The following is a 14,208-nucleotide window of genomic DNA, read 5'->3' as shown; positions in this document are numbered from 1 at the left end:
GTGCCATCACCTCGGGCAAACAGCAAATGCTCTGTCTCTGGAGTCTGTTAAAACAGCCTGATCCAAGGCTGGTTAGCCCCGGTTCAGCTGACGTGAGTCTGCAGATCAGGGCTTCAGAGTCTGCAGATCAGGACATGGCTGGTGGGCAGGGAATGGAACTAGCGTTCCTGCCGCAGGGCTGTAGCTCCCTTGGGTTAATAACTGGCTGCAGCTCAGAGATTATCAGCACTGCTGAAGTGGCTGCCTCTATTCACAGAGCTAACATAAACCGTCCTGCACTTCCCACAGGCTTAGACAGTGAGATGTTATACAGGACGTCTGGCTCGGAGTTGAGACAAGCGCTGAAGACCGGTAAGAACCAGTTCTGTACGGAGGGGAGGCGAGCTGGGTCAGATGGATGAGATTAGTGGACGTGACCGTGCCAGCAGTAATGAAATGCAGGCCAAGCTTGTCTTCTGTCCTCGGCAAGTGGTAACTCCCCAGCAGCCGGTAAAGGACAGGCCCGTCTTGCTGTGTTGGTGTCATTGCACGTAAGGGAAGCCAGCAAGTGTCGCTTCCGAGGCGGTTGCACTTTCCTGCAGTTTGGCAGGAGGAGGAGGAGTCTTGTGCAAGGGAACGTGGACACGAGTTCCGCTCTTTGGTTGCGGGGCATGGAGCTGATGTCGCAAGCCAGCTCCTCCTGGATCTCCTGCTACACACTGAGTGTGGTGAGCCCGGTCCCCTCCCCAGTCAACTCTGTGTTGATGGCCATGCTCCCACGCTCCCCTGGCAAAGGGCTAAATGCTGCTTCCTCAGCTCCAGGCTGTGCAAACCACGAATAAGCCAGAGATCAGCTCAGCCATGTCACTTGCGTTCGCTCACTTCCTGCACGTGCAGCTACCATGGCAGCTGATCTCACTGTGCAGGCTGCCCTCTTGGCTGGGCCCTCGGAGTCCAGGTTTCAGGGAGATAGTTCCCTGCCCTCCGCCGGACTGGGGTGCAGCCACCTGGAGGTGGCTGCTGCTGTGTTGCCCCAGGGCTGCCCGATCCTCCTCCTTGTGGAGAGGTCTAAAAATGCAAAGGCCCTAAACCAGCTGCGGCAGGGAGTCTCTGGCCTGCCCAACGCCCGCTCCCTGCCAAGCAAAACCAAGCTCCAGGGTCCTCTGGTGTGAGAGGAGAGTAGCGAGCCTTTGTGCTCATGCCAGTGGAGTTGCACTGGGCCGCGTGGGATTTGCAGGGCTCCTGTCAGGGCTGGGGCGGGGCTGCTGCAGTCTGTGTCACAGCGAGGCCTGTATGCCGCGGGTCCCTGGGGATGGGAATCAGAGAGTATGTCTGTCCTTGGCAGCTCTGCCCTGTGCTAGGCCTTGAGGGACCCCACCCATATGCCACCCCCTTGCTGTGCCCCAGCAGCAGCCACTGTTGTGGATTCTGGGGTCTCTCGTGCCCCCAGGTTCCGCGCTGGGGAAACTCCAGATACATCCTTCAAAGCTGAGCTGGCCAGAGAGCTGCCAGGGGCTGCCGTGTGTGAGCCCCGGCACCTGCTGGAAGGGTCTGTTTGCTCTGTGCAGATTGGGTGCTGGGTGACGTGGAGCCATTCGACGTGCATTCCCTGGGTGAGGCGCTGCGAGGCTTCCTACAGGATCTGCCTGCTCCTGTGGTCCCGGCATCTGTGCATGGCGAGATCCTGTGCATCCTGCAGGGTAAGGGCTGTGCTGCGGGGGGTGGGGAAGCTAATGGGCAGGAAGTGGGGGAAGGCATTGATGGGCTCCAGGGCACAGTTGGTGATAACCCTGGTGCACAGAGGCAGGTGGATTACAGAGCAGCCCGTATGCACTGGGAGCACTGGGGAGTGAGGCAGGCCTGGCCCCTGCCCTTCCAGCGTGTCTCTTGCTTCTCTCCAGAGATCCCGCAGCCAGAGAGCTGCAGGAAGCAGCTGCTGCTGGCGCTGGAGTCTCCTGCGGTCCCTCTCCAGAACCTGCTCACCTTGCAGTTCCTGCTCCACCACCTGGGGAAGGTGTCCCAGCAGGCCGAGAGCAACGGCCTCCACCCTCGGGCCCTGGGCGAGATCTTCGGCCCTCTGCTGCTCCGGCTGCCTGGCACCAGGTATGCAGGCTGGGGGTTTGCGTCTCACCAGAGGGCAGATGGGTGAGAGCAAGACATGGCTGGTGGTGCTCTGCCCCAGGAGCCAGCCTGCCAGCTCAGCTCACGCTGCCGTGGGCCGGGTCTCTGAGCTAGGGGTGTGCAGGAGCCCAGAGTGTGGCTGAGGGCCCTGTACTCGACGTCCTGCATGGTGACACTTTGCAGACAGTGGCCCCTGACCTTACCCTGTCACACCCAGATCACGCTGCCTCCTGCACCAGCATCAAGGGGAGACAAATGGGGTCGGCCCCTCGCTGGTGGTCTGTAAAGAGACCCTGACTTAGCCCCGCCGGAAATAAACTGCTGGTATGAGCAAGGGGCGCAAAGCCCAAACTGTAACAGCCAGTGCCTCCCCATGGCCTCTGGCAGCTCCGCCCTGCAGCTGAGTACCTGTTCACCCCCAGAGTGGAGAGCTGGGGCCACAGGTTGTAGGCAGAGATGGGACTAGAAAGTGGGGCAGACCCTGCATCTGTCTGTCAAGGAGCACCTTGCTAGCTTGGGTGAGTTGGGGGCAGTAGAATGAAGTCCCATCCCCCCGGGGTTACAGGCTGTCCGGATAATGCAGCATGCTGCACCACTCATCTGAGCGTGCACCCTAGAGCCTGTGGGGGGTGCTGGGGCAATGAACCCCCATCCCCCTCTGGCTCAGTACCTGCCGCGATGCCTCCTTCCCGGATCTGTTGGCATCTCTCCCGGGTGCTGATTTCCAGTCCCTGTCTCCCTGCAGTGCAGAGCTGAGCCCCGATTTCTCAGGACTCTTCCTGGAAACGCTTCTGCAGGCGAAGGACTCGGAGCCGGAACAAGTGCCGCCAGGTACTGAGCCCCGCAAGCTGCAGTGCCCTGGGGCCCTTCCGGGCTGCTGCTCGCTTCCTGTGTGACTTGGGAAGGAGGAGGCTGTTCAGCCTCCCGCCAGGGCGGTGTGTTTGGTTCGCGCCCGTCGGCCCCCGTCACAGAACGGGCACTGAGCGGGGCACTCGCTGAACTGGCCCGAGTTGGGACGGGCGCAGAGACGGTCTCTCCCGCGCACGGGGAGGCGCTTGGGGGGGCACTCAAGGGAGTGGGTCCTGCCTGGAGGATGCTGCATCAGGGCTCTCGGGGTGGCACCTTCAGCACCCCCAACACCAATGCGGTTCGACGCCCGTTTGGAGCTGGGCCGGGGCAGCCCGAGACAGGCAAGTGGCACGGTGCTGGGGCTGGTGGCGAGCAAATCCTGGCCGGAGCAGGGCCCGAGCGCAGCCCAGCTCCAGTGCTCACCTGGCTCTCTTGCAGCTCTGCCTCCGAAGCCCTCGAAGCCGAAGCCCGGTGGAGCCAGCCTGGCCAATGGGAGCAGCGCGCCCCTGCAGGAGGCGGAGTGGTACTGGGGCGACATTTCCAGGTACCGGGCTCTTCACACCATGTTCCTCTGGGGAGCGGGCCAGCGAGAGCACCCCCCGTGCCCCCTGGGTAGCCATTACACCCTCGGGAGCCGCTAACGGCGTGGGGCCCCCCTGTTTGGGGATGTGTGGGGCTGGGGCCGGGCAGGGTGAGACTGACTAATCCCTACGCTCCAGCCCCCCACGGGCGAGGGTGGGTTCTGTGGGTCGTGCCCTGGCGGCTGTGACCACGCGTGCCCTGTCCCCTCCCCAGGGAGGAGGTGAACGAGAAGCTGCGCGACATGCCAGATGGCACCTTCCTGGTCCGCGATGCCTCCAGTAAGATCCAGGGGGAGTACACGCTCACACTGAGGTAAGGGCGCCCAAGCCCCTTAGGCAGGGCCACTAGCCGTACGCCGAGGTACGCGCCTGACTGGCCGGGCTCTGCCCACTGTGCGCGCCTGGCTTGCGGCGGTTCCCTGCCCCAGGACTAGGGCTCTGAGCCCCAGCGTGGCGGCAGGGCTGCAGCACCCCCGAGCTGTAGAGCACTGATAGCCTGCCGGCTTCCAGACCAGACGGGCTTCCCCGCTGCCCAGGGTGTCTGTGAGGGGCTGGGGGGAACGATGCAGTGAGGGAGGGGAGGAGTGTGGCATCTGCAGAAGGGGTGGCAGTGGGGGGGCTTATCCTTGTCCCGTGCCCAGCCTCCATCACTCCCTGATGCTGGACTGAGGGGATGCCCGTCGGCCAGGCTTGTGCTGGGTGCTCTGAGCCCCACAGTGAGTGTGAAGGTTGCCATGGCCGGAGCACGGGGTGTCACGGAGTCCCTGGGCGATGCTCTGGAACTGCTCCCCATGAAGCCAGTCAGGACTCTGGGGCAATCGCCTTTCTGTGAGCAGCCTGGCTTCAGGACACACAGCTCACACAGCTTCCACCTCCCTGGGTCTGACCTCAGAGCATTCAGCATCCTCTGCCCCTCCGTGCGCTTCCCCCAGCCAGTCCGCTCAGGCAGGGCTCCTGGGGAAGCCAGAGGGTCCTGCACCCCAGCTTCGCAGTCAGACTCTCAGCCAGCCAGTAAAACAGAGGTTTATTAGATGACAGGAACATGGTCTAACACAGAGCTTGTAGGTGCAGAGAACAGGAACCCTCAGCTGGGTCCATTCTGGGGGGCAGTGAGCCAGACAACCACGTCTGCCCTTCACTCCATGTCCCAGCCAGCCCCAAAACTGAAAATCCCTCCAGCCCCTCCTCCTCTGGGCTTTGTTCCTTTCCTGGGCCAGGTGGTCACCTGGTTCCTTTGTTCTCCAACCCTTCAGCTCTCACCTTGCAGGGGGGGAAGGGCCCAGGCCATCAGTTGCCAGGAAACAGGGTGTTGGCTATTCTCTGTGTCCAGACCGCTGCACACACCTGCCCTCTAGGGCTCTGCAATGATCATACACCCTTACCCCACCACCTAGATACTTAAGAACTGCCTAGGGGAAACTGAGGCACCCCCACAATATTCGGAGGAAACATTAAGAACAGTCCCACTTCGTCACACGGGGCAGGTCACTGCCAAGCTGGTCCCCCGGGGATGTGACAAGTGGGTCTCTGCCTGGCGCTGAGCTCGCTCCCTGCTCCCACTTCCGCCCCGCAGGAAAGGTGGCAACAACAAGCTGATCAAGATCTTCCACCGGGAGGGGAAGTACGGCTTCTCGGAGCCCCTGACCTTCGGCTCCGTGGTGGAGCTCATTAACCATTACCGGCACGAGTCGCTGGCCCAGTACAACGCCAAGCTGGACAGCAAGCTGCTGTACCCCATCTCCAAGTACCAACAGGTCAGGCCTGGGCTGGGGGGTTCTGAGCCCCGCGGCTGGTGCTGATACGGAGGAGCTGCCCCAGCCCTGCTCCCCACGCTGAGCGCCGTCCATGTGAGCACAGGGCCCAGCCATGGCAAGTGGCCGTGCCAAGGGCTTGGGAAAATGCTGGATTCCAGGTCCCTGGCGGAGCTGGCAGCAGATCCTCCCACCTCCCTGGAGCATGTGAGGCCCGGCTGCCCAGGGGACGCTCATTGGCCAGGGAGCCAGCAAGGGGAAAGGGAAGCCACGTTTGCATGGCGTCCTGGGACACGCTTCTCCCGGCCCAGCTGCATCTCCTGAGCCATGTGGGGCTTGGCCCCAGCCTGACGCTGATGTCCAAGGGGCCGTGGCCAGGGTGGAGGAGCTGGGGCTGCCCAAACCATCCCCTGGGCAAGAGCACGGCCTGGAGAATAGGACACTTGTCAGTGGGGTCCATGCGACAGGAGGGGCAGGGGGCTGGGCCAGGCTGCTGAGGGGCGCAAGCAGGGATATGTGGGCAGACTCTATATTCCGGGGCTGTCCATGGGGCCTCTGGGTGCCTCCCGCTGCCAGGTAATTCTGTCCTGTCCACGGGTGGAAGAGGCGGGGCTCGGTGCAGGCAGGCACAGGGCCCCACAATGCCCTGCTGTCTCATCCTTCCTGGTGCCCTGGGAGCTCCCCCGAACCTGGCCCTACCACAGGCCTCTCTCCACCTCCTTCCTATGGCCCTCTCACTCCTGGGCAGCGCTGGCATGGTGGGCCAGCCCCACGTCCTGCAGTGAGAGTGCAGCGGTGCCCGCATAGCTGGTGGGGTTGGGTGGGAGGGCAGTGCCAAGCTCTGACTTGCCCTGGGGCCTTCTGTGTGGCAGGACCAGCTGGTGAAGGAGGACAGCGTGGAGGCCGTGGGGGAGCAGCTGAAGGTCTATCACCAGCAATACCAGGACAAGAGCCGAGAGTACGACTTGCTGTACGAGGAGTATACGCGCACCTCGCAGGTACCCCGGGGCCACGCGCCCCCCCCCCCTTCCCCTCGCGGGTCCCCCGGGGCCACACGGCTCCCTCGCGGGTCCCCTGGGGCCACGCACGCCCCGCCTTCCACTGCTGTTCTACCTGGCACTCCAGCCAGCACAGGGGTGTAATACCTTGCACGGCTCCTCGCTGCCAGTGGGGCCTGAGCTCTGGCTGGCTTGCCCTGCTCTGTAGGTGATATGGGCCCTGGAGAGCCCTGGGGGAGCTGCGCTGGGGTGCAGATACCCAGCCTGCTGGTGAAGGGGGAGGAATTGGCAGAGTCGCCTCGCTGAGAGACTGTAGGACCTCAGAGGAAGGTTCCGGCTGGGGGCTGAGGCGTGGCTGGGAGGGCTGGGCTGGGGATCAGACCATTGCTGGGCAGCCCAGGGTGGGGTGCAGTTGGGGCGTTGCTGGGAAGGCAGGGGACTGGGCTGGGCCCCGATTCTCGGCTCTCACTCAGAGTGCCCCCTCCCCCCAGGAGCTGCAGATGAAAAGGACGGCGATCGAGGCCTTCAACGAAACCATCAAGATCTTCGAGGAGCAGTGCCAGACGCAGGAGAAGTGCAGCAAGGAGTACATCGAGCGCTTCCGGCGGGAGGGCAATGAGAAGGAGGTGCAGCGGTGAGGGCCCAGCCTGGCGCTGCCAGGGGCACAGGCCCCAGGGCAATCTCCGCCCTGGCTGTGGGTGCTCAGATGCCTCGGGGATGGGCGGAGCCCGAATGGAGCAGGGCTAGTTCCTTTGCAAGGCAAACTGCTTGCCTGATTTTCCTGTCACCCTCAGCCCTACCACACTGCAGCTGCCCCCAGTCCTTCCCCCCCTGCCCCTCCACCAGCCAGCTCCAGCTGCCCGGCAGCCCTTCCCCTTTGGCTCCAGCATCAGGCCCAGGTTCCCCTCCCCAGCTCGTAACTCCTGTGCCCTCCCCGGCAGGATCCTGATGAACTCCGAGAAGCTGAAGTCCCGCGTCACTGAGATCCATGACAGCAAGATGAAGCTGGAGCAGGACCTGAAGAAACAGGCCTCAGAGAACCGGGAGATCGACAAGCGCATGAACAGCCTCAAGCCGGACCTGATGCAGCTGCGCAAGCTTCGGGACCAGTACCTGGTGTAGGTGCCGCGGCCTGCCCCGTCCCCCTGCCCCAGCTCCCGGCTCTGGCCTGGGAGTGAGGGAAGAAGCAGCCCCTGGGCCCTTCTGTGGCCCCAGTTGTGATCTGTCATTGCTGCTCACTGATCCCGGCTGGCTTCTGGCTGGGCATCCAGCCGTGTTTGGGGCTCTGGCCCCGGTACGCCCTCCTTGTGCCCTGTGGGGCTCAGCTCAAGGGGCAGCTGGGCCCGATCCTGCCTGCTTGGCTCATTCCGTGGGGGATTCTGCCCCCTGGTGGATCAATTTGTGAAGGAGGCCGGAATGAAAAGCTGCTCCTCTCCCGCCCTGCAAATCGCTCAGTTCTCGTCTTCTTCCCCCAGGTGGCTGACGCAGAAGGGGGCCCGGCAGAAGAAAATCAATGAATGGCTGGGCATCAAGAATGAGACGGAGGAGTAAGTGTCCCTCCCCACTGCGCCCAGCGCGATGGGGCGCTGCGGGCTGCTCGGAGAGCCCTTCCAGCCTGGCCTGGCTTTGAGTGGAGGAGTGGCCCGAGCATTGCTTCCCCCTCGAGGCCTTGCTCTGCTACTGCAGTGCAGAGCACTGCACACACGGCTAGCCCCCGGCGCCGGGTCCCAGCACCGTGCTACAGAGGGGGGAGCTGAGACGCAGAGTGGGGCAGGGACTCACGCAGCGCGACGATGGCTGGGCTGGGCTGGGAGCAGGAGCTCCCGGTCCCCAGCCCTGTGCTCTCACCAGGCTGGCTGTAGAGCTCCTTCTCACGGGGTATTGAGACATGGGGGAGATGCAGCTGCCTGTATTTCAGGGGCTTCTGTCGGCACTGACGTTGCCTCTGTGCTGGTGGCTTGTGGGCTGCAGGGACCGAGGACTGCGGGCTCAAAGCTGGTACCAGGCCCTGATGCTGTCAGCCTCCCTCAGGTTACCGTGAGAGCTCCCTGGGTGCCTCGGGTGCCTGGTGGAGCAGGGGGCTGGGGACTGAGCCATGGGGAAGGGTCAAAGGCCCAGGGGGTATTTGGGAAGGTACTGGAGCCGGGGAGGCACTGCTCTAGGCTGGGGTCTCCTGCATAGCAACGTAGCTCTGCGTGTGGGAGCGGAACTGGCGTGGCCTCCCCCAGCAGTGGGCGCATACCCTGTGGGGGAAGGGTCTGCTCAGCCCCGGGCTTGTCTTGCAGCCAGTACTCCATGATGGACGATGAGGAGGAGCTGCCGCACCATGAGGAGCGCACCTGGTACGTGGGCAAAATCAACCGTGTGCAGGCGGAGGAGATGCTGTGTGGCAAGCGCGACGGCACCTTCCTGATCCGCGAGAGCAGTCAGAAGGGCTGCTACGCCTGCTCCGTGGTGTGAGTTCCCTCCCCCTCTTGCAGGGCCACCGTGGGTCTCCCTCCGACTGCCAGCCCCAGCCCGGCTGGGGAAGGCGGGCCGGCCGAAGCAGGGTGTGCAAGGGACTGCTGGGCTCTCCCATCAGGGGAGAACAGGCTGATTGGGCGCAGGCGTGATGCCTGGAGCAGGCTCGGCTCCCGACATGCAGGGCTGAAGCTTCTCTGCTAAGTTCGCAGATAGGCTGGTCGATTCCTGCAGGGACGTGGGGGTGTCTCGTCCCCCGCCGGCCGCCCCTGGGAGGCGGGGAGTGGCGGGCCTCTCTCGTCCCCCGCCGGCCGCCCCTGGGAGGCGGGGAGTGGCGGGCCTCTCTCGTCTTGCATGGCTTGTGGGAGGGGTCCCCGGCTCCTGACGGCAGCCCCGGTGACTTGTGTGTTTCTGCTTCCCCGGCAGGGTGGATGGAGACACCAAGCACTGTGTGATCTACAAGACGGTGACCGGCTACGGCTTTGCCGAGCCCTACAACCTGTACGCATCCCTGAAGGACCTGGTTCTGCATTACAAACACATGTCCCTGGTGCAGCACAATGACTCCCTGAATGTCACACTGGCTTACCCAGTCCTCTCCCAGCCACCTGCCAGATGAGCCACTGATGCAGAGCACAATGGCTGTCTCTGGCTCCTCCCCAGGCTCTGGCCCTTGTCTAGATGAGTCTCCTGCCCCTCCAGAGCCTGTGGGATGTTGTGACCTGCTCCTGGTGTCCCGCTCGCTCAGCAGTAGAAACCCAGCTGGACGCTGGCCGACGGGGAGGCAACGCTGGGCCGTCGGCTTGGGATGGAAAAGCCGCTCGTGACTTCAGCCTTGCTGAGGAGGAGTCCAGTCGCAGGCTAATTGCTGTGTGGGGCTTTGTCTCTCCCTTCGCAGTTCCCACTCCCCCACTGTGTGTCGCTGTACAGCTCGGTTCCTAGGTCCGGGGTGCACCGTGGGGTCGCCAGCCCAGCGGCCCCGTCTCGCGTATAACTCTGGTGCTGCCCCGTCCCAGAGCGCTGGTGGGACCAGCCCTGCGGGGACGGGGCAGGTAGCGCTCTTTCCTGACCCACGAGTGGTCGTTGCTAAAAGCGTTCTCGCCTTTCCCTCCTCTTCAGTAATATCGTGGGCTGGAGTGAGCGCTGGCCTTTGGTCTGCGGGGCACCAGCCTCACCCAGGGAGAGCTAGAAAAGGGGGCACTTGATCATTGAAGGGCTTGGCGAGGGCACAGCACGCTGGCTCCTTGGCGGAGAAGCCAGGTGTTGGCAGCACATTCCATGTAACCTCTGTGTGTGGCTTGCTGGGGAGGCCCCATTAGATTAGTTTGTTACTAACCCCCCGTTTCGCCTTGGTTGTGCCAGCTAAGCTGTGAAATCCATGTTGGTACCAGTGCTTCCCTTGGCTGCCCCTGGGGGATGCACAGCTGTGCTTGTCCATTGCTTCTGGGAAGTCTCCTCAGTGTCCCTGATCACAGCGAACTGTAGCCATGTGAATACGGTTATTTTAGAATCAGCTGCTTGCTAGTGCTCATTCGTATGCAGAACCCTTGTTATGATATGCAAGCCCTGGGCAGCGACAGACCGAGCACATCCCCGGCCCTGGGAGAACGTGAAGTCAGAGGTGCCTGGAACGTCTGATGCTGCGAGCCCTATGCAAAGAGAGGCCCCCCTGCAAGGGAAAGGTGGGGACTCGGCCGTGCCCTTCCGGCCCGGGGCTTCAGCAAGGAGCAATGTGTATGCATGAGGTAGAACTATGTATGCAAAGCCAACTGTTTCCGAAGCACTTCTAATCCTGAGTACTGTAGGGAGCGGGCATGGAGCTTAGCCCTGGGGAAGGAGCTGGGGATTTCTGTAGTATTTCCAATCGTGTCCGTTTTAGTACGAGGGAGCAGGAGAATTGCTGTGTGTTTCCTAATGATGCCTGAGCCAGGCAGCAGTGCAGGGCATAGGTCTGACTGCTGTGGGGCAGGGGCCAGTGTTACCTACTGGGTGAGACGCGGGGTTCTCTTCGACAGAGCAAAATGGTTTGGGAAGCTTCCTGGGTGGGATGTGGTACCTCTCCCTCCATGTCGGGCCTCAGTGGGCACCAGCCCCTTGCAGTGCCTGCCCCTCTGCCCCAGCGTGGCTGGCAGTGCCAGGAGGGTTGAGGGGTGATGCTCGGGATCCCATGGCACTCTCCCCTTGGCACTGTGCCTGCCCAGCTCTAGGGAGGTGCTCCTCGCCCCTTGGTCTGTCTCCAAAGGCCTTATGTTCCGTCCCAGCTGGAGGCAGACGCTTGGTCTGTGTCAGGCGCGGCATGGTTAGGACTGCGAGGTGGGCGGGGGAGACCTCAGCTGGCAGGGTAGGGAGCATGTGTGAGATCTGCTGGGGCAGGGAGTGCGTCCCGTCGTGCGTGTACCGTGTGTGGGCGGGGAAGAGTTTTGGATGCGCTTCGTTGCCACAACCACGCTACTCCCCGCACCCTTCCGACCCCTGCACCATCAGCTCTGCTGTTCATGTCCTGCTGCTGGGGCCTGGTTTCCTCTCTAGCTCCTCTGGAAATGGTGCGGGTGGAGCCCAGTGCGGCCTGCCCTGGGCTCTCGTGGCACTGGGAATTGCAGGAGCTGATGTGGCCCTACGCGTGGCGGCGTGAGCATGGGTCTCTCTTCTCCCCCGTCCACGTGCTCTGCGGCGCTGGTGGGAACGGACTCGGGGCTCAGCGAGCGAGTGCTGGCGTCTCCTCGCTGGGTGGAGCTCGGCTGTCTGAGCTCCCTGGACTCCGCGCCAGTGGAGCAAGGTGGCTGGAGGACTCGCGGCTAGGTCCAGCCACGTGCTGGCCAAAGTGAGCCGCATGTGTGGGGCAAGAAGGGAGTTAGCTTCAGGCTGAGGTCAGCAGCCACAATGGCTGCTGCTCCTTCGACCCCCTTGGCACAGGGGGACACTGAGGACTGGATTTGGGGATCTCTGGGCAATGAAGGGCAGAGCCAGTGAGTTTAGCCCAGTGTGGCAGCTGTCAGTAGGTGGGAGGCTCAGGGAGGTAAAGCTCCCTCGGGAGAGGCCTAGGAGATGGTGACTCGATTGGTCAGGAAGATCACCCCCAGCTTTTGGCTGGTTGGAGTCCATGTCCCTGCGCCAGGAGACAGCAAAGCACACGAGGCCCCCTGAGAAGCTGGGGCAACCCTACCTGCTCTCCCAAAAGCTGACTTGCTCCTTGAGAAATTAAGCCATAAAAACTGACCCCTCTATTGTACATATTAGTATTAATACTTAGCCACTTACTTCCTCGCTGCTTGTGCCCGGCCTTCCCCACACCTCAGTGTGCCGACTTGGCTCACGGCGCCTGTCTGCTGCCAGACAGCGGGATTGTTGGGGTAGGGTACAGCACCTGGGCGGGGGGTAGAGGTGCTGCTCTGTCCCTGGGGCACACGGGCTGGCAGGTGTTACATACCCTACATCCATTGCACAGCTAGGGAGCTGGCTGGGGATGCTGTGTTCCGGCTCCTCAGCCGTCCTGTGTTTGGAAGCACCTTGGTAAGTCCGCCAGCATTGGGTGTTGGGATCCTGCTGAGATTAGGAAAACCTCTCCCCTCTGCTTCTAGCCTCACCCTCCTCTCCTGGTGGGCTCACCCGCCTCTCCCTGCATGGACGGTTCTAGCTCCTTGGGAGAGACTTGCCCTCTGCCCACTTGGCCTGGTCTGTTGCTGCCTGACCCAAGCCTGCTTCTCCTCAGGGGAATTTGAAATTCCCCCTTTGCTCCCTGGGAGCTGAGCCAGCTCCATGTGAATGCTCTGACCAGAGGTTGCTTTGCTTCTGTGCATCGGCTAGCACGGCCCTTTCAGAGTGGCTAGAACACTGCTGAGGATGGAAATGTGGTCAGTGGCTGCATCCTGTGCCTGTTGCAGAAGGAAGGCTCTGCTCTCCTCAATCCAGTACGCAATGAAGAGGAAAGTCTCTCCCCCACCCCCCCGGCTGACTTTCTCTGATGATGCCTGACTTGGCTCTTAGAAACTTGGCTTTTTCTCCTCCTCCAGTGGAAGAACAAGGCCCTTGAATGAATCTTTCTTTCTTTCTTTTTCTTTTTTTTATGACATGACTCCTTTGGAATAAGCCAGTTGCGATTTGGTCTTTGCTTTAGCTGTTGCTGTTTACGTCTTCTGGATTAATCCGTGAGAACACTATCTTTGGATCGCCTTGGTTGTGCTCTGCTGTCTGTGATCTCATCTGCACCCTCGGTCAGGATGTGAACCAGAACCTCTTGTGATTCTAGGCCCATCTTCTGCGTGTCCTCGTCCCACCTGGCAAATGTAAAGCCGCAAGCCAGAGAGTCGGCTCGTTCTGCTTTGCACAACTCCAGGCTGCCCAACGTGAAATAGCACCCAGCCAGCCTTCCCCTTTTGTCTTGGCTGCCATGTGGGGGTGGAAGAAATTGACCAAATATCCTTGAAATGGGGCTTTGATTTGAGACCAAGTGCCCAGTTCCTGGCCAGGCCCTTTGCTAGTTCCCTTCTTGTTTCTCTCCACTCCTCCATCCACTATGGGCCTGGTGACTGCGCTGCCAGGGTTACTGGGTAGGGGGGAAAGTGCAAATCTTCCCCCTGGCATCAGGGCAGAGGAGATGTGGGGGTGGGGAGTGGGCAGTGTCACAAGGGGAGGGGGGAAGCTGCTTTGGGGGGCCTGAGCCACTCCTGCTTCCCAGCTCCATCCATCGTAGTTTGTGCAGCACGCGGAAGCTCGGGGCAGGAGCACACATGCCAAATGCACGGGGTCACCGCCTGGTTGGGAGGACAGCAAAGGAGGCCCTGGTCTAGAACCCCCCTCTTGGCCTCAGGACCATGTGGCTTTGTGCAGGATGCTGAAATTCTGCTTGTTCTGCAGGAAGCTCTGGGCTGCATTAGTCAGAGGTGGTTTGTTTTAAGCCTGCAGCCTAATTTCATTGGAGGAAAGAGCCTGTTTGGGTTGTGAGCAGACAAGAGCCTGATTCCTTGCACGGGTCCCTGCCTGCTGGGGGGAGGGCTGACATGCTGGGATTTGCACTCAGTCCGAGAGGAACTTGGCTGGTGAGCACTCCTGAGGTTTTAGCTCTTATGAGATATGCAATAATAAATACTCTAATCGCCATGTCTTCTGTCTGTTAGCAGAAGACATTCTCTGTGCTCTTTTTGTGTACGTTTACTAACCTAAGCCCAGGATTTGTTACTGTCAGATCATTTTTGTACGGTACTTTAAACAAAGGAAGAAATAAACTGAAAGAATGAAGCTGCTGGATGAGGGGAGGGATTAATTCTTTTAAAATGTTCTTGTAAATTCAGCAGTGTTTTTTGTCTGACTTCTGCCTTTTCCCCAGAGGGTTAAATTATCTTGCTGGGGAGCTCTGGAGCAGGAGCCGGCTGGTTACCTGTGCTGCAGAGAACAGCAGGTAAAACTGGGCCCCATGTGGGAGTTCTCCACCGCTCACGCTCTGGCAGGCAGCACCCACCGCCTCTGCAGGGC

At 61.4% G+C, this 14,208-nt stretch overlaps 1 protein-coding gene across 2 annotated transcripts in view; it reads left to right on the top strand.

The window, feature by feature from the left end:
• The window catches only part of PIK3R2 (phosphoinositide-3-kinase regulatory subunit 2), a 39,239-nt gene extending 25,260 nt beyond the window's left edge, over positions 1 to 13,979 (top strand). For both annotated transcript variants that reach the window (XM_077842048.1, XM_077842049.1), the window contains 13 exons: positions 289 to 351; positions 1,548 to 1,679; positions 1,881 to 2,082; positions 2,846 to 2,931; positions 3,388 to 3,493; positions 3,745 to 3,843; positions 5,104 to 5,284; positions 6,154 to 6,279; positions 6,771 to 6,913; positions 7,221 to 7,397; positions 7,755 to 7,826; positions 8,565 to 8,735; positions 9,166 to 13,979. In XM_077842048.1, the coding sequence (XP_077698174.1) occupies positions 289 to 351; positions 1,548 to 1,679; positions 1,881 to 2,082; positions 2,846 to 2,931; positions 3,388 to 3,493; positions 3,745 to 3,843; positions 5,104 to 5,284; positions 6,154 to 6,279; positions 6,771 to 6,913; positions 7,221 to 7,397; positions 7,755 to 7,826; positions 8,565 to 8,735; positions 9,166 to 9,358 (1,751 nt within the window). In that variant the 3' untranslated portion in view covers positions 9,359 to 13,979. The remainder of the gene's footprint in view (positions 1 to 288; positions 352 to 1,547; positions 1,680 to 1,880; positions 2,083 to 2,845; positions 2,932 to 3,387; positions 3,494 to 3,744; positions 3,844 to 5,103; positions 5,285 to 6,153; positions 6,280 to 6,770; positions 6,914 to 7,220; positions 7,398 to 7,754; positions 7,827 to 8,564; positions 8,736 to 9,165) is intronic.
• Positions 13,980 to 14,208: the final 229 nt, after the last annotated feature.

This window comes from Eretmochelys imbricata, chromosome 25, assembly GCF_965152235.1.
Source record: "Eretmochelys imbricata isolate rEreImb1 chromosome 25, rEreImb1.hap1, whole genome shotgun sequence".
Lineage (NCBI taxonomy): Eukaryota > Metazoa > Chordata > Testudines > Cheloniidae > Eretmochelys > Eretmochelys imbricata.
This window is presented reverse-complemented; position numbering and strand designations above follow the sequence as displayed.